This window comes from Rhinatrema bivittatum, chromosome 3, assembly GCF_901001135.1.
Source record: "Rhinatrema bivittatum chromosome 3, aRhiBiv1.1, whole genome shotgun sequence".
NCBI lineage: Eukaryota > Metazoa > Chordata > Amphibia > Gymnophiona > Rhinatrematidae > Rhinatrema > Rhinatrema bivittatum.
This window is the reverse complement of record NC_042617.1, coordinates 169,585,146-169,611,937: the sequence shown is the minus strand read 5'-3', so window position 1 is coordinate 169,611,937 and position 26,792 is coordinate 169,585,146. Positions and strand designations below refer to the sequence as shown.

The following is a 26,792-nucleotide window of genomic DNA, read 5'->3' as shown; positions in this document are numbered from 1 at the left end:
CAGCTATTCTTAAAGGGTCACATGTTTTGAGTGAAACAAAATAAATTGCTGTCTTTTTTTTTCTTTGACTCCTAACCTATTTTAAATATATTGTAAATACCTTGTCGGGCTTCTATGCCACATGGTGTGTCTCAGAGAGTGGATGAACCAATGAGGTGTGAGACCTAATGGTAGTGCCCGCCCAATAGATGTGAACATGCTCTAGAATTGAGTGTGTTCAGTGAGAGTGACTGAAGCTGGAGTAGCATGAGAATTTATTTATTGAAGTAGTTAACTACAGTGAGACTTCCAGAAGACAGATGTCAGTAGTAAGGAAGCCATAAAAACATAAGACTTGCCATACTTGGTCAGACCAAGGGTTCATCAAGATCAGAATCCTGTCTCCAACAGTGGCCAATCCAAGTTACAAGTACCTCGCAAGTTCCCAGAATTATAAATCCCATTCTACTACTGCCGGCAACAAGCAGTGGCTATTCCCTATTGATTAATAGAAGTTTATGGACTTCTCCTTCAGGAACTTATTCAAACCTTTCTAAACCCAGCTACACTAACTGTCTCAACCACATCATCTGGCAATGAATTCCAGAGCTTAATTGTGCATTGAGTGAAAAAGAATTTTCTCCGATTTGTTTTAAATGTGCTATTTACTAACTTCGTGGAGTGCCCCCTAGTCCTTGTATTATCTGAAAGAGTAAATAACCATTTCACATTTACCCTTTCAAATCCTTTCATGATTTTGTAGGAACTCTATCATATCCCCCCTGAGCCGTCTCTTCTCCAAGCTGAACAGCTTTAACCTCTTTGGCCTTTCCTCATAGGTCGTCCTTCCCTGTACTTTCTACAGTGCAACTATATATTTTTTGAGATGTGGTGACCAGAACTGCACACAGTATTAAAGGTGAGGTCTCACCATGGAGACATAGAGGCATTATGATATCCTCCATTTTATATGCCATTTCCTTCCTAATAATTCCTAACATTCAGTTTCATTTTTTGATTGCCATAACACACTGAGCTGACGATTTCAATGTAATATTAACTATGATGCCCAGATCTTTTTCCTTGCTGGAAACTCCTAAAATGGAACCTAACATCATATAACTACACCATGGGATATTTTTCCATATATGCATCACTTTGCACTTGCACATATTATATTTCATCTGCTATATGGATGCCCAAACTTCCAGTCTTGCAAGGCCCTCCTGCAATTTATCACAATCTGCATGTAATTTAACTATTCTGAGTAAATTTGTTTCATCTGCAAATTTGATCATCTCACTTGTCGTACCTTTTCCAGATCATTTATAAATACATTAAAAAGCACCAGTCCAAGTACAGATCCCTAAGACACTCCACTGTTTACCTTTTTCCACTGTTTCCTTTCCTTTAACCAGTTTGCAATCCACAAAAGGACATCTCCTCCTATCCAATGACTTTTTAGCTTTCTTAGAAGATTTTCATGAGGGACTTTGTCAAATGTTTCTGAAAATCCAAATAAACCACATCTATCGGTTCATCTTTATCCACATGCTTATTCACCCTTCAATAAAAATGTAGCAGATTTGTGAGGCAAGACTTCCTTTGGGTAAATCCATGCTGTATGTGTTCCTTTAAATCATGTCTGTCTATATGCTCTCTGATTTTATTCTTTATAATAGTTTCCATGATTTTTCCTAGCACTGAACTCAGGCTCACTGGTCTATAGTTCCCAGATCACCTCTGGAGCTCTTTTTATATATCCGGGTTACATAGGCCACCTTCCAGTCTTCAGGTACAATGAATGATTTTAATGATAGGTTACAAATTACTTGTAATAGGTCTTAAATGCCATTTTTTAGTTCTTTCAGAACCTTGGGATGTATACCAACTATCAAGGTGATTTGCTACTCTTCGGTTTGTCAATCTTGCCTACTACATCTTCCAGGTTCACTGTGATTTGGGTCAATTCATCTGAATAGTCACCCTTGAAGACTGTCTCCAGAATGGGTATCTCTCCAACATCCTTCTCAGTAAACACCAAAACAAAGAATTCATTTAGTCCTTCCATGATTGCCTTATCTTCCCTAAGTGCACCTTTAACCTCTCAATCATCTAACAGTCCATAATTGTCTTGTACTGGCTCCAGCTATCAGAGCTGCCACAGTGAGGATTAAATACATTTATTTGATCGACTGATACTTAAAGAATTAGGGTTGTGCAGGCCCAATAATTTCATTTTGATTTGTTTTTTCATTTGAGGTATATTTTGGTTTTTTGTTCAGTTTAATATTTTTTTGGTTTGGCTCATTTCCTGAACCGAAAAAAAAAAACATTAAACCCCCCAAAAACATCCAGAACAAAAAAATAAATCAGATTGAGCCTCCCCAAGGCCTTTCATCATCTCCCAATCCTCAGCAATGAGTTGGAGCTTGGGCCAAGTCCAGGTAGGAGCTGCCCAGGCCCTTCCTACCAGCAAAAACAGCTTTGAGGCCTAGGTCTATCCAACTGGGCTGAGTAATGCCCAACCAGGGCCTCTCCGGGCCCCCTCTATTTCCCTCCTGAAGAATTGGCCAGTGCAGGACACCTCCCCAGCCTCCATTTAATCTTTTCATTGAAGGGGTATCACCAGAAAAGGGGAAGGAGCAATGTCCATAGCTCCTGCCCCTATGGAGTCCTTATAAAAAATGTCACCAGCCACCTGAAAGATGGCATCAAAATAAAGTCACTTTGGCGCCTGTCTCAGGTGTGGCCAATGCCATAATGCTGTATGGCCATAAGGCATACAAAAGTATGGTATTATAACACTCTGGTGCTGGCCACAGCTGAGACAGGCGCCAAAGTGACTTTATTTTGATGCCATCTTCCAGGCAGCTGGTGCCATTTTTAAAAGGAATTCATAAGGGCAGGCATTATGGGCATCTTGGTGATCTCCTCTGAACAGAAGAGGTAAATGAGGGCCAGGTCCCCCACACTAGGGAGGGAAGGTCAACCCCGGAACTGGCCAAGTTCTTTAGGGAGGTAGAAGGGGAGGGGTCCTGGGAGGCACTGGCTGGACATGACTCAGCCCAGCTAGTTTTGCTGACAAGAGTGGGGGGGGGGGGGATTTGGGTTGAAGGGAACTGGGAGGGGCCCTTTTTTGAAAGGCAGGAGGGTTGTAGAAGGCCTTGGAAGAGCCTTTTTATGAAAATCGTAAATACCCCAATATTTTCAGGTATTTTCATGAGAGACCATTTTCAATTCATTCTGTTTGGAATGAACCAAAAATGGCCCCATTCATTATGTTTTTCACAATCATTTCAAATGAATGACTATCCCTATTAAGGAACCCAAAGAGTGTCAGGAATTAATTCCTGAGCAAAGTGTTCGATTTCTTTCAAAGTTCTGCCTAAAATTTAGCTAACTTTATCTGCTTTATACAATTATGATAAGACAAACTATGATTCTCAACTTATCAACTGTGTAGGATGAAAGCCTGAGTTGACTCCTGAAGTCAGCAAGTATTACTTTCTGAAACACTTTTGTGTCTGTGGCACAGCGATTTGGTCATATAACTGTACACATTTGTTCTAGAAATGTACTTGCTTGGTATATTTGCTGAACCTGGATGAAATTCTGGCAGCTTCAGTTTTGGAGGGTGTTGCTTTGTGCTTTGCTTCATCACTTTGTTAACATCTTTTTTTAAAGCAATGGTAAAAAGCAAAAAAAGAAAAGCAAGACCTGAAAGGGGAAACTATGAAACTACCAAAGAAACAAGTAGATATCTGCAAGACTTTAGTTATAGTATGATTCCTGGCTTGCTTCTCTAAATATGAAGAAATTGTGGAAGAGAGCTTCTGAGGTTTCATAAAAGTGCTGTGATATGAAACAGTTGGACATCAGTCTTTCACTTTCACAGATGAATGACTGATCTTCCATACTGGTGGGATACTGTAAGACTGGAGCGTTTTACACGATGTAGTGCCAGGATGAAAAGGGAAGAGGATCTGAAGCTATCCATGGTGGCTGTCTAGTTCTGTAACACTACTTATATATATAGTGTTTTAGACAGGACTTTCTTATCAGCTCTGCTCATTTTACCATAATCAATTGGATATTTTAGGAAGACTGCAGAAACGCAAACAGGGAAAAAATGAACATTGCACCTGTTGTTCCTCCCCATTGTCCTTTAATGTATTTCACTAGGGGATTAAGACATCTCCCTCTTCTCTCATCAGATCTTCATCTCTCAAGTGTTGGCATATATAATACCACTGCAAAGTGGTATACTATGGCCCTGCCACTAGCCCTCCTCTTTCAGAAATATATAAACCCACCCATGATGTCATGTCCTCTTCTGAAATTCTCTCATGGTGTTTATGGCTATTCTTTTATTCAATACATTCATTGTTATACATATTTTTGAAATAGCAAGTAACATGAACGGGAAGGTTAATTTTCAAATGGATTTTGCCAGGTAAACTCCGTAATTCCTGTCTAGATTACCCTGAGCAAAAACTGTTTCTCTCATGGCAGGTAAAAGTACACACATGTTGTGCCAGAATAAAAAAAAAGGTGTTCCTGTGACATAGGGGTGTGTTAGGTAAGGGCAGGAAACCAGGGGTAGTAGAAACATCTCCACCCCTGCTTCCCAAATTCCCTAGTTGCTGGTGGCCCACCTTGTTCCGCTACCTATAACGGGGAAAAATGGTGTGTAAACATGGATTTTTCAAATCTACACTTTATATTTTGTTGACAATGTAAAGCGATGGTTGATATTTTATTTTAAAAAACTGGACTGTTTTGAAGACGTGCATAGCCTTTGCATTAAGCTTGCTGCAGAGCCTGTAAATGATGGCTATACAGCAGCTGGGCATCCATCCTGCTTCTGCAATCACTTACGGTGTTTTGGTTTTTTGTTCGTCTTTGTGGCTTCTTTACTTGCACGTGTAAAGATGAACAGCAAAACTAAAAAAAAAAGACATATTGATTACACAAACTGTGGACTTCATCTGTGGTAGAGCAAAACCTCAGCTTCTAAACCCCATGAGCCAGGTGTAGTAAGTAAAGTTTCTTCCATATTGTGTCTATGAGGAAAGCACTCAGTATATCCAGCCCTCTATTTAATAATACTGGTGCATTTTCTAGGAGTTGAAGGCAGCACCATAAAATATTTCAGTGCTTCAAATGTTTTAACCACAACAAGCTGCATAGATAGAAATGGATTCTGGTGAAACACAGAAGACTGTTTTTGTTTGTTTGTTTTTTCTTTATGCATTTAAACAAATTTACAAGATAACATCTTGAAGGAAAATACAGAGAATACATTCAATACCCTCAATCAAAAACAATATTCTAAGAAATGAACAACATATTCTCTTAATTAAAGTCCACAGAATGAGGGGGTGGAAAACACAACCTCAAGCAAAGTCCAATTAATAAAGCAAATCCACAGTAGATTTCAGAGACTCTTTTAATTTGAGGAACTCAAAGCACACAAACTGTTTCCCACGGGAGTAACAGGAGTTTTCCCTATTAAAATTGTGTCAGTTGGGGAGGCTCAAAAATATATACGTATTATTAGCATACTTTACTATGCATTTGCATGGGAATTTAAGGAAAAAACTCCCCCCAACTGACAATACTTGTGGTCTCAGAAGAAGGAAAGCTTTCCTTCTTCTTCGAGTATCTCTCGAGACATCTGGGAATACTCTTACTCTACAACCTAGAAGTACAACATTTCTATGTCTTAGACATAAGCAACCACTCCTTATCTGGCTCTAGGGCCAGGGTCACAATTAGGGTTGCAGGTAATGCTTGTTCTGTATCTGACGTTTCCAATATCGCCGAGATGTAATATCGCCGAGATGTAATATCGCCGACTGTCTCTCTTTGTTACATAGGGCTGCTTACTCTAGGTAAGTAAAAGATCTTTGAAACAGATGGCATAGCAGATTCCTCTACTTGCAAGACTTCTCGGAGATATTTTTTAAACATCTCTCTTGGAGAGTTCAAGGGTATTTGCAGAAAATCTATAAATCTTAAATTCCTGAATTTTTATTTGATTCGCCATATTTTCTATGTTTACCGCCATGTTCTTTTTATCTTTTATCATTGTTGTTTGAACTTGTTGGAGTCCCTTTATTTGTTCTCTATTTGATATAATTTGCTGTTCCAGATTCGTATTGGTATGCATCAAAACTTCAACTTTCCCTTTCAACTCATTTAACTTAGTATTTGTCGGTTGTAGCTATCGCAATATAGAAACTTTCAACTATTTCAACTATTGATTCCTAGATTGTCTCTAGAGAAAAGACAGCAGGTCTTATCACAGTCAATGAGATAGTCTCAGGGCTAACTTCTGTGCCACTTTCCGTCTCTCCCAGTGCTGTGCTTCTTTCCTCACCGATCTGCCCCGTTGAAATTGAGTTCTCTGCTGCTGCACTTCCCACGGTCCCTGCAAGGCTCCGTTCCATGGCTCCTTGGTCTGACAATGTTCCTGCCACTCCGGAAGTGCTTCTCTCTGCAGCAATGTTCCTCGGCGGGGTTCCTTCTGCGGGGCTGAGAGGAGATAGTGAGCCAAGGAGAGAGGGGAGCTCCTCTTCCCCTCCTCCTCTATCCAGCGGCTGAAGTCCCGTTCCTGAGTCTCCGTCACAGGCATCGTCGGGGGACCACAGGGTATAGTTCCTCCCTTGGCTTCCACTTTCTTCCCATCATAGAAAGTTTTTCGCAAGAAAATGTAAATTATTCAAATCGCCCTCGGAGCAAACGCCGAGCTGTGCTACTGTGCAGTCATCTTGGATCCGCCCCAGTTCCACACACAAGACTTTTTAATAAAGAAACAATGTCTGTGAGATGAGAGCACAGAGTCTTGCTTACAAGAATACCCTAGGAAAGGGACAACTTTTCATTATGCTAGGGGCCAGCCCTGTAGCTCCGTGGCAGGTGTTGCATACTGCAACATGGAAGACCTGGGTTCCGGTCCTAGGCCAGCTGAGAATACTGCAGAGACAACCCCTGCAGGGAGGGGGATCTCGCTTATCACTCAATGGCCTTATCTCGTGTCCAGGCTCAGGGTCCACATTAGCCAGGTTCCAGAGGGAGCTGCAGTTTGTGGACCCTTGCTGAGGATTGTCAATGCAATGGCTGAGCTGTCTGTGGAAGGTGCTATAAAGACTATTAAAAGAAAATTACCTGGACGGTTTTGAATGAAGGCTCATGAAATGATGGTCTAATATAGGCCAGTTCCAAATGAGCTAGAAGCCTAAAGGAGCAGGAGAAAACTGCTGGACCAAAGTCAAAAGATTCTGTCATGTTGCTCTTTTATTACAATTGCACTGCCAGCACGGTAACGGCAACCTGCTAGGCGTTAACTACAGTGAATTTATCAAATTGCCTTTGAAAATGCTCCTGCAGTGGACAAAGACTGCCGTCTCTTTTTCTGTGTGGGCTTGGTTATGTCTGGGAGAACTCCACTTCTCATCTTGATAAGCCATTCTTCCCTGGACTTAAAAACTAACATTAGCAGACAATCTCTGTCAGGTGTCTAGCGCCAGCTTTTGTCTAGGAGATCAAGAGCACTTCAGTTTGGAATTTTATTTGTATGAAATTTCCCCTGCCAGAAAGTTTAGGAGAATGTTTATTATATATTTTTCAGCCAGATCAGTTAACTTTGGGGGGGGGGGGGGGGGGAGTTATCAAACAGCCCTTGACTGGGTAAGATAACTGGCTAGTTTCAGTCAGTTATCTTTAGGCAAATATTCATCTGAAACCTGCTAGGTTTTCAGGTGAATATTTGTCTAATTCTAGCTGATCAACTTTAACAAGGCTACATCTACTGGTCCGTTTTCCCTTAGCTGGTCAGTGCTGGAAATCTGGCTCTAACTAGCTAAATCCTCTTCAAAACAAAACCGGGTCACCTTCTCTCTCTCCCTCCAACAATTAAAATGTTAACATAGTTCCCGGGGCATCCCAACTCCCTCCCTCCCATCACCCCTGAAAATGTAAAAGACGTCCTCATATTAAATGGTCCCTTTCCTCCCTTCTATGCACCCTTTAAAAAAAAAGAAAATATGTCTCCGTACATGGCAGCCTCCTTACCTCTTGGCCTCCGCCCATCCAAAAATTTAAAAAAAATGTCACTGGGCGGCAGCAGGAATCCTCTCCTCCCCTCCCCTCATCCTCCCTCTCACCACTCTAAAGTACATCTCCGTCTGAAAAAAGGGCAGTGACACAGTGGTGGGTGGGTGGGTAGATCCACTGATCTCTTGTCCTTAAAAGGATTGTTTTCCTTTTTTGGACAGGAGGTGAGGGAATCCCCCACATCACTGCCCTTTTTTGGAGGAAGTTGAAATCCCAGGCACTGCCACTTTAGATAGGTAGAGGATAGGAAGAAAAGAAGAGGGATCTTGCTGTGTCTAATAAAACCTTTTCATGTTTAGAAGGATGGAGGGAGGGAAGCAAGGGGGTTGGCCATGCGTGGGAACATTTATTTTTTTTATATATATTTTCAAGGATGATGGGAGGGAGAGAGAGTGAGGAAGTTGGTATGTCCCGGGATCTATGTTCTAAAAATATTTGAGTTGTAGGGCGGAAATAGCTTGGGATCCCTGGGATTTTATTTTTTTAATTCTTTTACTTATAAGAGCCAGAGGGAGAGTGGTCAGACAAATTTAGGATTGGTATTATAGCACCTGAATTTGTCCGACCAGCTTGGGCAGCTTGTGTTGAAAATTGATGCTTGCCAGCTAACTTTCTTGCTGTATCTAATCCCACCCCCAAGCCCATCCAGATTGTCTGGCTAAATGTACTGTCTGGTGAAAGTTAGCCAGCTAAATTTAGCTAGCTAGTTTGGCTAATTTTCAAAGTTTTTTTTTATCTAGCCAGCGAAGTCTAATTTAGCCGGCTAGAACTCTTTGAATGATGGCCTGCTTATTTTTAAGTGATAAGATAGTTCAGGAAGGGCAGGGTAACTGCCCTTTCACCTTCCTTTTGATGGTCTTCAGAAATGTATTTATGTACTATGATTTATTAACCACTGTTTGAAAATAAATCTGTACCCCAAAGCAGTATACAATGTTATTTAGTACGGGGCTATACTCTACTGGTACATCTAACAGGAGGTTAATACTACTAACATTGTTATTGCAAAATAGACATATGGTAAACACATTTCTGGGAACATTTTGTTTCCTCCACAACCTTCGGTGAAACAAGTAGATTTTAAAACGCTGAACACAAATATGCATTTTTTATGTCTGTATCACGTACCGTTTGCCAGAAAAGTGTGATATACATTAAGCATTGTTACGTGTCTGTAGCGGTATAAGCTATAATGGCAATGTTGGCACCAGACAACAAAACTAAAAATGTTTTGCTGCAGATTTTCGTTTGTAATCACTGTCTGATGCTTTGCCAATGAGAGTCCAAAAATAGTCACCCAGCATGGAGGGGTTCCACTTGCGTTGATACCGTTTCTTCATTTTGACAATGTCTTGATGAAACCTTTCAGCATGCTCATCACTCACAGCACCCAAGATTGTCTGGGAAGAAGTCCAAGTGGGAATGAAGAAAATGTATCTTCAATGACTTGTTGCACTTCATCAATTTGTATCCCTGAAGCAGATTTTTAACCTGTTTGACATAGTCTGCTGCCTTATAGTTGACTAGAAAGTTACAAATGACATTCTTGAAGGCTGTCCATGCAACACATTCTATACCTTGCAGAAGACAATCAAAGTGGCTGTCCTTCATCACAGCTCGGATTTCTGGACCAACAAAAACACCTTCTTTTATCTTGGCATCACTTATGCATGGAAACATTTGCTGCAAATAATCAAAGGTTTTACTTTGCTTGTTCATTGCCTTAATGAAGTTTTTCATCAGCCCAAGTTTGTTGTGCAAAGGTGGAAGAAATATCCTACTTGGATCCACCAATGGGTCATGTGCAACATTCTTCTGCCCTAGAACCAACTTCTTGCAGAGAGGCCAGACTTTTCTGACGTAATGCAAATCTCTTGCTCGACTGTCCCACTCACAAAGGAAATATCAATACTTGGTGTAACCAAGCTGCAGACCCACTAGAATTGCAACTACCATGAGATCACCACACAAATTCCAGTTGTACCTAGAGTACTCAATGTGGTTCAGCAGTAGCTGCATGTTCTCATATGTTTCTTTCATATGAACAGCATGTCCGACAGGTATTGATGGGTAATATTGCCGTTATGCAGCAAAACAACCTTCAAACTTAAGATTGATGAATCAATAAACAGTCACAATTCTGTTGGGTTGTGGTCACATCCGAGAGCACAAAACAATGCATTGATGTCGCAGAAAAAAGTCAGACTGTCTACTTGGTTGAAATATTTTGTCAAATCTTCATGACGGCTGCAAAATACTGAAATTTTTGTATCTGATGACAAAAGATTCCATCCTTGCAGCCTTGCCCCAATCAGCTCCACCTGACTCTTCGATAAAGCCAAATCTCTGACCAGATCACTGGATGTTGATGGCACAAAGTCAGGATCAGCCACAGCTTCCATCTGCGATGGCTCGCCATCATCGCCTACCTCCTCATCCTCGTCATCAAGTGTCTACACCTCTGGCGGTTTTGGAACAGGAAGAATGTCGTCATGTGGCACTGGTCTCATTGCTGATGCAAGGTTAGGGTACTCTATAAACTTGTTCTTTGATGAGTATCCTGACACATTCGTCATGCAGAAGTAACAGTCAGTTATATGATCTTTCTGTTCCCTCCATATCATTGGGATGGCAAACGGCATGGATGGTCACAGACCTTTCAGCCAGGTCGCACACCTTTCAGCAGGCTACTGGTGCAAGATGCGCAACATATATGAGGAGCCCATGCTCTGTCCTGGTCACCAATTTTGCACCCAAAGTATAACTCGTATGCCTTCCTTTTCTGTGCTTTCAGAGTAAACTCACTATAGATGTAACAAAACGTATCATGGCTATTACAACATTGACGTGACATTTCATAAAGTATATGAAATTAAATCCACAAGTTTAAACTCAACAGTTTTAGCCATACAATTCGCTCAATCATGCAGATGTTGCATAGGAGACTATTCATTGCTGCTGCTTATATAAGGCTGCATTGTCATGGAAACAAGTTGGAATCTTGCAGCTGAGCTGGGGTTTGCCCGAGCAAGTTCTGGCATGATCAGGCAGAGTTTCTTAGTGTATTTTTAAAAAAGTTAGTCTTTGTTATTTGTTACGTTGCTTATGGCCGTCAAAAATATGAAATGAGTTTTTAAAATCATAAAAACTACTGTCCAGCAAGACAATATATGTACGCAAGATTGTTTTAAAATTTTACAATTATTCTAACACAAAATTGTTCGTTTCTCAAAAACCTTACGTGATGTACAAATTTCAAAGTAATATCTGTGATCAGCATCAAAAAATCTATTTGGAACACTAAAAAGCATGAAGGAAACAAAAACTTTGTTTACCAGTTATAGGATGACTTACACTTACCTGCAGACATTGATACAATAAATGGGTATACAGGAGGGTAAAAACACATTTGAACAGCTGAATTTCTTGAATATAAATAGAGTCCGTTTTAGGGTAGGTACCAATATAAAATAGATTTTTATTTATATGATACAGTGATAAAGCAGAGTTGCTTACTTGTAACAGGTGTTCTCCAAGGACAGCAGGATGTTAGTCCTTACACATGAGTGACATCATCAGATAGAGCCCCAATATGTGTTGTGATCTTCCTCTCTGCACTGCCCTGTGCAGGATCTCGAGAGGTGTGATCTTCTAACTTGCAATGCCCTATCCCTGATACCGGGAGTGTTGTGATCCTCCTGCATGCAGTGCCCTATCCCTGATACCGGGAGTGTTGTGATCTTCCTGCACGCAATGCCCTATCCCTGATACCGGGAGTGTTGTGATCTTCCTGCACACAGTGCCCTATCCATGATACCGGGTGTGTTGTGATCTTCCTGCACGCAGTGCCCTATCCCTGATACCATCCTGCCAGACGATTTCAATCGTTAAGGCGATCGGGCTCACGATTCACATCCCTAGTATTTATTGGATTTCATTCACTGCTTACAGAAAAACACAACCAAGTGTTACACTTACCAAAAAGGGCTGCAATGGTTAATCCGTTCATGATGAGAGGACAGTAGTTTCAGTATGGGGGACCCTGGAAGAGAACCAAATACATCCATCAACACTTTATTTCTTCTGCTATGGATGCTAAGCCCTTTGCAATCTGCTGTCCACCCAGAGCACTGTATATTTGACTAAGAATGCAGTTGGGATTTTGTGGGAGTATTTGACCGAGTCCGGAGAAGTTTGGAGGCAAATTCAAATCCTTCCTCCCAGACCTGGGAACTTTTGAGTTGTGGTCACCCTGGAATGGCTGCTGATTTGGGAGAAAGAAGGGCAAGAAGGCAGAGCTTGGGGGCAGAAAGGGAGAGATGTGTAGAAACATGTACCCTAAGAGGAGAGAGTGGGGACTTAAAAAGAAGCTGAGGAAATGCGAGACAGAAATGAGAAAAGTTTGGAAGGAGAAGAAGAATGAGAAGCCAAGAAGGAGGGAACAGAGACATAATATAAATTACACCACAGTCACAAAAAAGTTCATTTTGTTGAGCATTGCAAATTGATTTTTTTTCCCTAGGGAAATATCTTTTCCACTGAAATTCCCTTTCTCAGATGGCTTGCCTTGGAAAGTTGAGCCTGTCTGTGCTATGCCTATTAGTCATACTAGTTCCCTCTCTACCTTCAATATCTACACCTCACTGGCTATGTTCTAGAGGTAAACAAGAAGTTTGATGGATAAACTAAACTAGAACTGGTTGCATGTCATGAATGTCAGTAATGATGTCAGAAATTCATGCCCCATGTTGGCGAGCTCTTCACATGTTAAGAATGAAAAAGAATAGTTGGTGTGCCTACTACTGCTAGATGGGCTGAGGTGTGCCTCTGGAAGCAGTAGGCACATCAACTATTCTTCTTTTCTACTCTTATAACATGCCCAAGCTTTGCCAGCCCTGCTGGGTAGGAGACTCAGACCAGAGACTTCTGCATTGCTCAGTATTATGGTCAAGTTGTGGGGACAGCTTCGTTTGTGCTTATAGATTTGGTTCATCTTATGGTTGTGCCAATGCAGGCTCAGCTTACCTATCAAATTTTGTTTGCCTCTAAGATAGAGAGGGAACTTGTATGACTAATAGATGTGGATTGCAGGAAAATATCAGCTCAGAGGATATTTTTCAAAACCAGCCCACGGGGTATCAGTCTGACTCCTTGTGCACTTTCTGTGTTGCATGTGCTTTAACAACTCCCAAAAGTACACCAAGCTGATCTTTGAGAAGCATATCATGAGCTTGGCAGAACTGAGCCAAAACTTCTCCAACATAAATTTCATATTTTTCTTAAATAACTGTGTATTAGAGCTCACTCTAGGCCAAGGTGAGCAAACTGAGCTGCAGTACCCCCTCATTCTATGCCATCAGTTGGGCCACCCACATGTTTTGGTTATATTTTACATATACATCCTGGATTTCTGATCTGGAGTTAGTCTCTTACCAACCAATCGGCTCTTAAACAAGTCGCCAAATAATAAGACAACCAACCACACCGCCAGCCCGGTGTCAGGCATGCACAAACACAGACACCCACATTCACACACTTTGGGGCAGATTTTATAAAACTACTTGCGCGTACTTTTGTTTGTGCACCAGGCACAAACAAAAGTACGCCGGATTTCAATAGATACGTGCGTAGCCACGCATATCTGTTAAAATCCGGGGTCGGCGCACACAAGGCTGGCCAAAATCGGCAGCCTGTGTGTGCCAAGCCGCGCAGCCTGCCTCCGTTCCCTCCGAGGCCGCTCTAAAATCGGAGCGGCCTCGGAGGGAACTTTTCTTCCACCCCCCTGCCCCTTCCCCTCCCTTCCCCTACCTAACCCACCCCCCGGCCCTATCTAAACCCCCCTACCTTTGTTGCACAAGTTACGCCTGCCCGAGTCAGGCGTAACTTGCGCCGGGCCGGCCACTGGCACGCTATGGTCCAGTCCGGGGGCTGGTCCGGAGGCCGTGGCCACGCCCCTGGAATGCCCCCAATGACACGCCAGCCGCGACACGCACCCCCGGACACAACCCCGATGACGTGCCCGCTGCGACACGCCCCGACACGCCCCCCCCAGGAAAGCCCCGGGACTTACGCGTGTCCTGGGGCTTTGCTCGCGCCGGCAGCCTATGAAAGATACGCTTGGCGTGCGCAGGGGGGGGGGGGGGTTTGGGGTAGGTTTTCAGGGGTTACGCGCGTAACACTTTGAAAATCTACCCCTTTGTGTCTGAGAGAAAGTGAGAGCGTGTGTGTATTTCTCTCTGATATAAAGACACACAATCACTGGGGCGGATTTTAAATGCCCTGCGCGTGTAAATCCGGCTGGATTTATGCGCGCAGGGCCCTTGCGCGCCGGCGTGCCTATTTTGCATAGGCGCCGGCGCGTGCAGAGCCCTGGGACGCGCGTAAGTCCCGGGGCTTCGTAAAAGGGGCGGGGAGGGGCGTGTCAGGGGCGTTCCCGAAATGACACGGCATTTCGGGGGCGTGACGCGGTGTTTCGGGGGCGGGCCCGGGGGCGTGGCGCCGGCCCGGGGATGTGGCGAGGCCTCCGGACCAGCCCCCGGGTCGGGTGATGGCGCACCAGCAGCCCGCTGGCACGCGCAGATTTACGTCTGCTTTTAGCAGGCGTAAATCTGCCAACAAAGGTAAGGGGGGGGTTTAGATAGGGCCGGGGGGGGGTGGGTTAGGTAGGGGAAGGGAGGGGAAGGTGGGGGGAGGGAACAGGCAGCGCGCGCTGGGCTCGGCACGCGCGCGCAGGTTGCACAAATGTGCAGCCCCTTGCACGCGCCGACCCCGGATTTTATAAGATACACGCGGCTACGCGCGTATCTTATAAAAGCCAGCGTACTTTTGCTCGCGCCTGGTGCGCGAACAAAAGTACACAATCGCGCAAATTTTTAAAATCTTCCCCACTGTGTCTGAGACAGACTGTGTGTGTAGGTAGGTGTCTTTCCTTCTGACACAAAGAGACATCCACAGACTCTCTGACACACAAATTCTGCTGTTGCTCTTCTGCTCACACATGGACCGATGTAGTAAAATGCGCTCCGGCGGAGCGCACTGTTAGCCCGCATTCGGCCCGCGCGTTTTTGATGTGCTATTTTTACCTCTTATACAGTAATGGGTAATAGTGCGTTGAAAACGCGTGGCCAAACCCCCCCCCCCCCCCGAAACTATTAGCGTCCGCAACATGCAAATACATGTTGATGGGCCTATTACTCATTCCTGAGCGATCCAGAAAGTAAAATGTGTAGCCAAGCCGCACATTTTAGTCTCAGAAATTAACGCCTGCCAAAGGGGGCGCTCGCCGGCTCTCCCGCAGGTTTTTCTGTATCGGCCTGTGTATGAGTGTCCCAGCACTGCAGCATCATTTTATGATGTTCTTTCTTGCTGCCAGCCCTTCCCCAGTCTCTGGCAGTGTCCTTCCTATCTCATTCCCACCGTAACTCGACACCCCCCCTCTCTCTCTCCAGGACACTCACTGATTCCACAGCTAGTTTCCCCTTTCAGAGGTCAGCCCAGCCAACTCAGACAGAAACCTCACTAGTACTGCACAAGCACTTCCTCCTGGCTCACCCCTTCCCCTTCTGTGACTGTAGCTCAACACCCATCTCTTCCTTCTTCCTCCCTTCCCCACCCACTCCAGTGCATTCCCAGTGACTTTGTGCTACACAGAGACTACTGCTTTTATGGTCATCCAGGTTCTGCTTTGTCTACCTACTCCAGGAGAGGGGAGACCAGACGTGATCCATGCTGTTCCTCCAGGGCTTAAAAAAAAAAAAAAAAAATTAAGTCCTGGCTCAGACTGGAGAAAATTACTGAACCAAAGCAGCACAGCTCTACATTTAACCCTGCTTTCCCACGTGTGCAGCCAGAGCCAGTGTTGGGCATTACAGGCAAACCTTACAGCCTTGCATTTCCCCACCTTAGCCTCATCTTCCCCACACGCAATTAAAAATTATGCATTTATAATAGATTTTACATGAAAAGGAGCATTCAAAGTATAGTCATCTGAGGTAAAAATGTCACAATATGTATATTGTATTTACATGCACTACTGTAGTGCCAACCAGAAAACCCTGCAAAAAAGACAGTTAGAACCCATATGGTATTATGCCTATTGTACTGCATATTGGGTGAAGATATGGCCCTCAGAAAGCCAGGTTTAAACTGAAAAACAATTGCAATATAGTAAATCTTACCTACAAAAACAGCACTAACTGTCAGCACTCAAACAGAAACAACCCTGCCAATGAAAGGTAACACTTCAAACTATACCAGGCCTTAAAACACCTAATACCTCATATTAGGAAAACAAATCAAGCCAAACTGCTACAGATCCCTCAACAGCAATTACATGCCAGCAGAATACCTCACCTCGGTTACACATGCAGAACACAGACAGACCCTCTCCAAACACAGAATAAAGGAACCTGTTGCGGTGGCCGGCCGCAGAGCCTCACGGCCAGCCACACTTATCTTCCGAGCCGGTCCGGGCCTCTACACGGCCCCCCGAGCCGCCGCTGCTGCCTCCTTCCAGCACAGCGGGGAGCCAATCCTGCCACCGCACTGCTGGCCTTTGCTGCTGTTAGGCACGCGTGGCTCTCAAATAGATTTAAAGGGGCCATGGAGGGAAAAACTTCCCGCAGACCCAGATGTTGACACCACCCTTGGGTCCTATTTAGGACAGATCCTGCTGCCCTATCCTTGCCTCACACACAATAGATGCCTAAAAATGTCCGTTGAAAAGCTTTATTCAGGAGACTTACAAATCCAAAGTGCAATATGCCCGACTCAGGCCAAGTTTCGCCCCACTCATTGGGGCTGCCTCAGGGGCTACAATAAATACATTTAAATTATTGACAATACAATAAAAATTACATAACACACACAAATCATAAAGACAAAAAATATTAAAACATAAACGGTAACAATGGATATGAAACATATATAAAACACTTAAAATGGAACATAGTCCTGACTAAACGTCAAACAGATATAACAATGGAACCAATAAAAGATGCATGACATACAAAAATTATAAAACCAATAATCAGAAAAGACATATGTAACCATATATAAACATTTAAAATGAAATATGTGCATATATGAAATTAAATCTAGTTGAAAGTATAGGTGATTTTACCTGTAGAAAATAGTCTTTGAAATATGAATTATAACATTGGATTGCCTTCAAAAGTATTAAGACTGTGAACTGTATATAAAGAAAAATTATAAAAAATTAATAATTATAAGAAGACAAACAAACAAACATAAAGACAAAAAAGATGAAAAATATGTCACATTAAATGAGAGGACTATCTTTATTCATTATTGCTCTCCGGAGAAATAAATTAAAAAATATTAAAAAAATATTAATAGATGAAGCTACAAAATTAATTAAATAAAAGGATTCTTATTTACTATTATTACTAGAACAATATGTAAAAGAATACTAAAAACATCTTATTGCTTAAATGAATTCAATATAAATATAATAATTGACTCAAAATGACTTACTTAAAATATGAGAATAAATACAGACTACCACACAAAGTGTGATAGGGCAGATAATATCATTGTACTTAACCAAATTTCCAAGATGAATGAAAGGTCTGGAATGTGGAATGCAGGTGAGAAGGGTGAGATAAGATACAGGACTGAGTAGGTAAAGCAAAGAGAAGATAGGGGCGTCACATAGTAGTTGAATGGCAAAGGATGCCGACCAACAGAATGAGAGAATAATGTGAAAAACCAAAAGAATTAGAAGTGACAGGATCACTATTAAAAATATTGTTTTAAATCAGCATTATAATGAGGCAAGTAACACCACCAAGACAGGTTACAAATTCCACCCTGAAAAAGATAGCTCAGGAGAGAGAGGGGAGTAGAGAACAAAAATATCCACAAATGGGATATCCAAGTATATTTATGAGAAAAAAAAATCAAAATAAATTTGGTGCCGTTTTTTTCATAGGCCTTCAAATCTCACAGATTTCATGGATGATCAAAAAGTGAATGTCAATTCTCTTTACATATAAAGGGCCTTCGGTACAGTCACTGGAGAACATACAATGGATTGTGAGTCTGGTGACCACCAGATGTCACCAATGTTGTGCTTTTGGTTTTGCACTTGGTGCCATTCTTCCCTTTTTGTACAGAACTTGTGAAGTACCAGCAAAAAGAGCAGAAAGCTCTGCCCTGCAACATTGGAACTACTTATGCGTCTCTGCCACTAAGTACGCTTATGGTCAGGCCCGGCACGACCAAGTGTGCAAGCATTTGCATGGGGCGGCACACCTGGGGGGGGGGGGGCAGGAGCAGGAGAGACCATGGGGCCGCTGGCAGAGCTCAGCTCGCCAGTGGCCAAAAACGAAAAAAGTTTGCAGAGAGGTAGGCTGCCAGCGGAGTTTAACCTGCCGGCAGCCGAAAATAAGAGAGGCCACAGTAGTTTCCTCTTTTAGCTGCACGCATATTCACAGCTTTCCAGTTCCCACCCCTGCCCCCCACCTTCACAGAAAAAGCTGGTGGATCCGAAGGAAAGAGTAGCCCAGGGACTATGGTGGAGTTCATCCCACCACACCCCGAGCTTAAGGGAGAAGGACGCTGGCGGAGCCATGGTGAATATCATCCCACCTCGGCCGAAGTGAAAAGCATGACAGAGGGGGCCGCGGTGGAGCCCATCCCACTGTGGCCTGGAGAAAGGAAACCCTGTGTGTGTATATGTGAGAACCTGTGTGCATGTGTCTGTGTGAGAGCTTGTGTGTGTGTCTGTGTGAGAACTTGTGGGCTTGTGGTGTGTATATCTGTGCGAGTACCTTGTACATGTGTGTGCTTGTGAAAGCCTATGTGTCACATATAGGTTCTCAAAGGCATGCTTATACACATAGGGCCGGATTTTAAAAAGGTTATGTGCACCGGGCCTATTTTCAAACGGTCCGGCGACGCGCGTAAAGCCCCGGGATGCGTATAAGTCCCGGGGCTTTACTAAAGGGGCAGGGTTGGGGCAGGAGCGGGGTCAGGCTCCTGGCACAGCAGCCATATTTGCTGCTGTGCCGGGATCGCGCGCCGGCAGTTGGCCGGCTTGCGCAACTTGCACCTGCCCAGAGGCAGGTGCAAAAGGTAAAATAAAGGACAGGAGGGAGTGTTAGAGTAGTGCTGGGGGAAGGGGTAGGAAGGGAAGTTCCCTCTTAGGCCGCTCTGACGCAGTATTTTATAACATGCGCGCGTGCCAGGTAGCACTTGCACCCAAACGCAACCTTTTAAAATCTACCCCATAATGTGTCAGTGAGGGAGAGAAAGCAAGTGTGTGTGAGAGTATAGGCATGTATAAAATCATGGAACGTGTTGTGGAACACATGGAACGTGTTGTAAACAAACAACTAACTGAATACCTAAACGATAACAACATTTTGTCTCCAGCTCAGTTCGGTTTCCGCCAATCACGAAGCACGGAAACTCTACTTATCTCACTAACGGACTCCATATTACTAAACCTGGAAAACCGACACCCTTGTCTTCTCATCCTACTTGATCTCTCGGCGGCATTTGACACGGTCAATCATAACACATTAATAGATCGTCTGTCAGACATAGGCATCAGAGATGAGGCCCTCAAATGGTGCAAATCATTCTTACAGAACAGACAGTACAAGGTCAAGGTCAACAAGGAAGTTTCGCAACCAGTCACCTGCACCTTAGGAGTCCCACAAGGCTCGTCACTTTCTCCAACCTTATTCAATATATACCTTCTACCACTCTGCCAGCTCCTCATTAATCTAAATCTCATACACTACTTATACGCAGACGATGTGCAGATAATGATTCCTATCACTGAATCTCTCCAAAAAACCCTGGACTTCTGGAACTCTTGCCAACTAGCCATCAACAACTTGCTCACGAGCCTCAATCTGATTCTAAATCAAAGCAAAACAGAATACCTACTCATCTCCCAAGACGGAACCCACACACATCCCAGTACCATCTTGTCTTCTCAATTAACAATGTCCACACAAGTCAGAAATCTAGGGGTTATCCTTGATAATCAAATGAATTACAGATCTCTCATAAATAATATCGTAAAGGATGGATTCTTCAAATTACAAGTTTTGAAAAGGTTGAGACCTCTCCTCCATTTCCAAGATTTCCGTTTAGTGCTACAAGCTATCATTCTCACGAAAATAGATTATTGCAACTCGCTTCTACTAGGCCTCCCCGCTAACGCCATAAAACCCCTACAGATGCTGCAAAACGCAGCAGCAAGGATCTTAACCAAGTCCAATAAAAGAGACCACATATCACCTATTTTGAAAACCCTACACTGGCTACCCGTGAAATTCAGAATACTATTCAAAGTGCTCTCAATAACCCACAAGGCTCTACACAACTTGGCACCACTCGAGCTCAAAATCCCTCTCCGATTCCACACCTCCTCCAGACCAGTAAGACAAGCCTATAAAAACAACCTACATACACTACCGATGAAGTCAGCATTAAGCAAAAGAGCCTTCTCTACAGCGGGCCCCAAAATCTGGAACTCTCTCCCACCAGAACTCAGAGCAGTGCAATGCTCATCTACATTTAAAAAAAGACTCAAGACTTGGTTGTTCAACTAAGCTTTCCCATAACAGCTTCCTGTGGAACATCTCGGCCAATGATTACCCACCTGAGAGCTATTTAGATCATCTATAGAACTCACTTAATCTATGGCAGTCGAAGACATAACCTAGTCTTATAATTAGCAACTGTTTATTTAACCTACATTAGGCACTGTATCTTTTACTTATACCTATATTAGGCAATGTATCTTTACTGGTTAACCCCATATTTACTTATCCAAGTTATATCGACCTGTTCTTTGTAAGACATTTACTTGTCAATGTTATTGTTCTGTTAAAATGTAAACCGAATTGATCAGTAATTCTGTTATTGGAAAGTCGGTATATAAAAATGCTAAATAAATAAATAAATAAATAAGAGAGATGGAGTGTGTGTGTGTGTATGTGTGTGAAGATAGTTTGTGTAGCTCTACCTCCCCAATCCAGGACAATCTCAGGGTGACTGGAAATCAAAAGATCCAGGTATGGAGAGCAGGAGACTTTTTAATCCTTATTAATTTTAATTATTGGGTGTAATTTGATATTTCTACTATTTTGAAATATTTTATTGTTTTTTGGGGGGGAAATATTAGCTCATATTTGAATTGGATTTTTGATTCATCAGATATTTTGAAATATTTTATTGGTGTTTGGGAATTTTTGGATATTCTATTCGTTAACTGGTTTGAAATATTATTTTTATGACCATAATTTTACTATTATGATTGATGTTTTATATTTCTTGATTTTATTATATTTTTTTTGTTATTACAAGCTTTATTAGATCCTTAGGAAAATGAGGTACAAAACGATACAAAGAGAACATCTCATACATAAGCATGAAATCATCAGAACAGTAAGTACGTCTCATGAGCATAATAAGAATCAGCAAAAGAACAAACATCATAACATCTCCACGTCAACATTCAGTGGAGGTGCTCCATACTGTTAAAACACAAAACCCAAGCATATCTATGCTAACATAACCAGTTATGACTCAGATTCCCTTAGGACCACTAGCAAAAACCTAGAAATCTCTAAGATCCATTTGTTAGCGTATATTTAATATTATATTTATAATCCCCATCCCCATTTCCTACCCCAATCAAAAATATACCCAATGTATGATAGAAAAGTATGTCATTCCCAATATAATATCCCATAAAGCTCGAGCCCAGATATGTTCTATTCGCTCTCCTGCCATGCTCGGTATGGCCGCCAAGTCCGCACAAACTTTCCATAGGTTTTATGAAGTCGTGCCGTAAGGTCCGCCAACATATAAATGTTTTGCATCTTAGAGTATACTCCACCCATAGTAGGGGGTTGACTGTCCTTCCACTTCTGGGCTATATGAAGACGAGCTGCCGTAAGGATGAAAGAAGCCAGCCGATTGTCTTGCAGCCCTAACAGTGGTAAGGATTGACCCAATAACGCCTGGCCAGGAGAGAGTTCAATCCTCATCTTGAAAAGGAGGCTAAGCCAGCCCTCCACTGCCCTCCAGAAATCCCGAATCAACACACAGCCCCACCACATATGAAAATAGTCCCCCTTTTGTGCACAGCCCCTCCAACATAGATCCGATATTGTCGCTTGGACCATGTGTAGGTGTACTGGACTGTAATGCCATCGGTAGAGCAGTTTATAAGCGTTTTCAATCATAGATACTGCAATTAATCCCTTTCCCAGTTGACTAAAAATCGTTTCCCAGTCCTTTTGAGTAAAGGAACATTGAAGATCCTTTTCCCAAGCTATCATTTGTTTGGTACGACCAAAATGCGAAGAACCCAACAGCGAATATACTTGGGAAAGCAACTTGATACCCTGGTCAGCTTTCAGACACAACTCCTCAAAAGCAGATTTACCATGCCTAAGTGAGTGTCCAATGGAGTATGTATGTGCAAAATGCCTCAATTGCATGTATGCAAGTGTATCCACACCAGGTAAGTGAAATTGCACTTGTAGCTCTGGGAAAGGAATTAGATTTGTGTCTTTCCACAAAATACCCCACCGGCCTATACCCTGTCGTTTCCACCGTTGGAACGCTGGATTAGTATACCCCGCAGGAAATTTATTATTCGCTGGCTATCACAGGCCCGCCCCCCCGTCCCACGTGACTCAAGACGCCGTGGAAGGTTAGAAAATCTAGACCTGAGTCCTTTAAAGATTTTTCCAATTGTGCTCAGATGCATTAGCGTTGAACAGACAGTTTTGATTCTTCTGGGATTTGGTGTGCCTGTTCTGTGCTCCCTTTCACCTCCTGGATTCCTTGCTGGCCACTCCCTTTTCCAGCTCTGTTACTGGTATGACTTGTCTTTACTTTTAACTGTGCAATTTCTAGCACCAAGCAACCTAGAACTCAAAGCCACATAGCTTGCAGGAACAAAGAGCAGGCTTCTGGTCCTTTAAGTAGCGGCATAACTACAGCAGTGGTTGGATGGTAGACCATCATTTAGTGTAATGGAAGTAGTGGCAGCACCATGAGCTGTGACATTAGGCAGGAGGAAAACCCAGCAGTTTTAATGGCTGATATGTGGGAGGTAGTTTGCCATGATTCTGTGGCAAGATGTTGCTGCAGCTGGGGTCTTTCACACCATGCCATGGAACTGAGGAGTTATTTATAGGGCAGAGGCGCAATTGATTAGAGGACACATAATGTCTGTCAGTAATATCATGTCAGCCATAAAGAAACCTGCTAGTTGTACTCTGTGCTAAAGAAGGAGAAAGTATAGCAGGCAGAGGAAATATAGTACATCAGGGAAACAAGCAGTAAACAGAACTACAGAGGGACAGTTGGAAAAGCTTTAGATGGCAAGCTCAGTCTACATCATTCTTGTGCATCCGTACAGGACTCGGAATGAACATATCTGCCAGCATTTATTTAGTTTAATATATGGGGAATCATAATTTAATCATTTCTCTGGCATATCCTAAAATGTCACAGTTCTGTCTAGCTGAACTCGTGGGTCCCAGGCTCCTCCCACAACCTCTGCCCCTCTTCCCCTCCCCTTTCAGAACATAAGATTTGCCATACTGGATCAGACCAAGGTGCTGTGAGCTATAGATACTGACAGCGGACACCTTCTATAGCCACCATTTTTAAAGGGAAATGTGCCGACAAAACCGGGAATGATTGACATCCAGAAATGACGTATTGCTGAAGTCAAACGAGGGTATACCATTTAATTTTTCATTCAACCCCTTGGGCTTCATTGATTGTAGATGGTGGATCCACTGATTTTCTTTGTAATTGAGAGTGTGTGATCTGTCTCCTCCGTGCTAGTGCAATGGAATGTGTTCAGGAATGATCCAACTAAAGTCTTCAAATCGGTGTCCTCCTTCTATGCAGTGTTGTACGGTGGGAGCTTTTAGGTCTTTGTTGTTAATTCGGCTTCTATGTTCAGTCAGTATCTATTGTGGCACCTTAATGCACCTTGGTGACTAACGTAAGTAGATTGGGAGCAGTGTATCCATTTCTGATATGTATACATATTTTTCCAAAATGTGTAACTCTTGACTCCAAATTTTCTGATTTTAGTGCTGAAGAAACTTGACTAAGCAATTAGCACGCATGATCATTCTGACCAAGTGAGTGACTCCCGTCATTTTTTGCCATGAAAGAAATCATTTGCAGGGCAATTTTAACTCATTTTTATACATTGCAGATAAGTTGACTACAATCCACACAAGCCGATTCTATTCTCTGAAGAAGGAGCACAACTCCGAAACATTGGAATGTAGGACCACGATCAACTATTAAGAGGCTCACCAACACAGTGGACTCACTGCAGATAAGTGTGGCGATAGCTTGTAATACAAAGCATCTTTATGAATACCAATATAGCTTTAATCACAAAGCATATAAACCATGCATAGAGTGACTGATGATTACAAAGCCCTAGCACTGGTCAGGGCAGATCCGTTTTGGAAAGCCATAAGCACTATATGATGGTCACTCTATAAAGTCAAGCCCTTGATTATTATTGTAGCAAGATTTTGATATATAGAAGAATATCAGCAGGATGTACCTATGACCTGAAATGGGAAGAGCGCCATCTGCCCAGCTTCATGATCGCCTTCTGAAGCAATCCTAACGTTGATGCTGATGTTGCCACTCCTATTCAGAAGGACTGAGTTCCAAAAAGACACATATCCAGACCCAGCTCTTCTATAACCCTTTCCATCATCTTATGGAACTGAAATATGGTCAGCAGAGTCCTGTTAACATGATCCAAAAGCCATGGTCTGATGGTAGTCTGACAGCTTGGAATCTGAGGAGGTTCTTGAGGGGGCAAGGTTGCAAACCCTTTATGTCCTTCAGTGCTATAACTGGCCCTCTGCCATATTGGTTAATCTTGGATCTGCACAGCATAATGCAGAGCATCCCTTGAGACATGGCCACATTGTACTCCATTAGACCACTGGAGACCACAGCATATTTGACTTTGGGGAACAATTCACCAACCCTGAAGGCCCCAAAAGAGGCAAAGGAGAAAAGACATGCAAACAGCATAACCTCGTAGCTACTAAAGGGTACAAAGGGTAATGCCTCGAGCATGTTCCTGGGCATGCTATGGGTTATTGGCCTTATACTATCTCCCAGTCTTGGGGAGCCCTTCACCTACCTTTAACCAGATTTTTTACAGTGAAGGCCAGGCTGGGGTCATTGTATCTCTGGACCTTGGCGAAAAATGACAATCCCATTAGTAAAGATGCTTGGGGATATCCCCAAGGACTTTCACATAAATATTGAACTGCAGGAGGTTGTGCTGTGCTAATGGCCAGCAGAGCTAGGAGTTCTGTTCTTTAAGAAGGCATCCATGTCTATCAGCCCCTGAAGGAAGGATCTGCAGGTGCCCTGAGTGAGGGATTGCATGATCAACTCACAGGCCTCAGGGGGGCAAGCCTCCAAATGCTCTCAGATACCTCACCACCAGCTCTGCCCCAGTCTGGTAACCCTAGGTCACCCCGACTACCCCACCCCCTCCCTCTAGTCCCATATTATGCATGCTGGGCTGGGTCTGGAGGCTGAGGCATACACCAGATTCCCAATGGGACCCTCTGAACATGTGGCCAGCAGCCATATTGTGCCCTCGAGCTGTGGGCCAATGGAGCCTTGGGTATTTATGTTGAATAAAACTTTACATTGAAGAGTTTTAGTCAGAGTTTAGTTTAAGTAGAAAGCAACACTGTGATGTAACAAAACACTATGAAAACTGGTTCGAGGCAAATATAATAGATTCCTTATAAAGGGCAGTAACCTATCAGTTTTTATTTTTTGCACCAGTAAGTAGAAACAGAATACAGCGTTTACCCACCACATAAAACAAAAAAAGACAAAAAATCTTTATTTGTTCATGTACTGACTTTAAGAAAGGATGTCCAAATTTCATTTGTTTTTCCCTCATTCATTGGATTTAATGCTTAAAATCTTCTTCCATTGAATACGTGTTAGCTGCACCAGTGAGCAATCAACTGTTGAGCCAGGTTAATAACAGAGAATAGATTCTCATGGCTTAACTGCCGCATCATATTGACCATGTATTGACTTTGGTGCCGTTAATACTATAAGAACCAGACACCAAGAACCTTTCAAGCTGAATAGCTGAGGGCTGAACTTGAGAACTGATGCCTTCTTTCAAACGAACTATATAACCATGGTTCATTAACAGTCAGACAATAACACACTTCTCCTTTTAACAGCTGACTATAGTCACCCACTGCAGTGTTTTACATAAAATATTGTAACTTCATACATCAGTAGTTTGCTTCTTGTCAGTTGCCTTACAAATAAAACTATTTGATGTACAAAGGGTTTAACCAGATTCTATGCTAAGGTTAATAATAAATCTACCCTATTCATTCTGCTAGGCTGCAGTGGAATTTGTCTACTGCTTTAATCGATCTTTGCAAAGGACTCTTGTCCTCATTACGCTTACCAATCAATCATACAAAACAATGGCAGGGCAATTTTCAAAGGAAAAAGTACAAGGAAATATTTGAGGTGTGGGCCCTGGGACCTTATCCTGGACTATCAGCCCTGGGGTTACATAACATACTATAATAGGAATTTTCAAAAGCCCATTTACTTGCGTTAAGTGCATTTAATGCGGGTAAAAACTA

The 26,792-nt window shown here is 42.8% G+C and overlaps 1 protein-coding gene across 8 annotated transcripts in view; it reads right to left on the bottom strand.

Moving 5' to 3' along the window:
* The window catches only part of VIT (vitrin), a 215,577-nt gene that overhangs the window by 169,346 nt on the left and 19,439 nt on the right, over positions 1-26,792 (bottom strand). For 7 of the 8 annotated variants that reach the window (XM_029593919.1, XM_029593921.1, XM_029593920.1 and 4 more), the window contains 2 exons: positions 12,079-12,142; positions 4,861-4,926 (listed from right to left, as the gene is read on the bottom strand). In XM_029593919.1, coding sequence (XP_029449779.1) covers positions 4,861-4,926; positions 12,079-12,109 — 97 coding nt within the window. In that variant the 5' untranslated portion in view covers positions 12,110-12,142. The remainder of the gene's footprint in view (positions 1-4,860; positions 4,927-12,078; positions 12,143-26,792) is intronic. The other variant, XM_029593923.1, reaches the window with a different exon arrangement.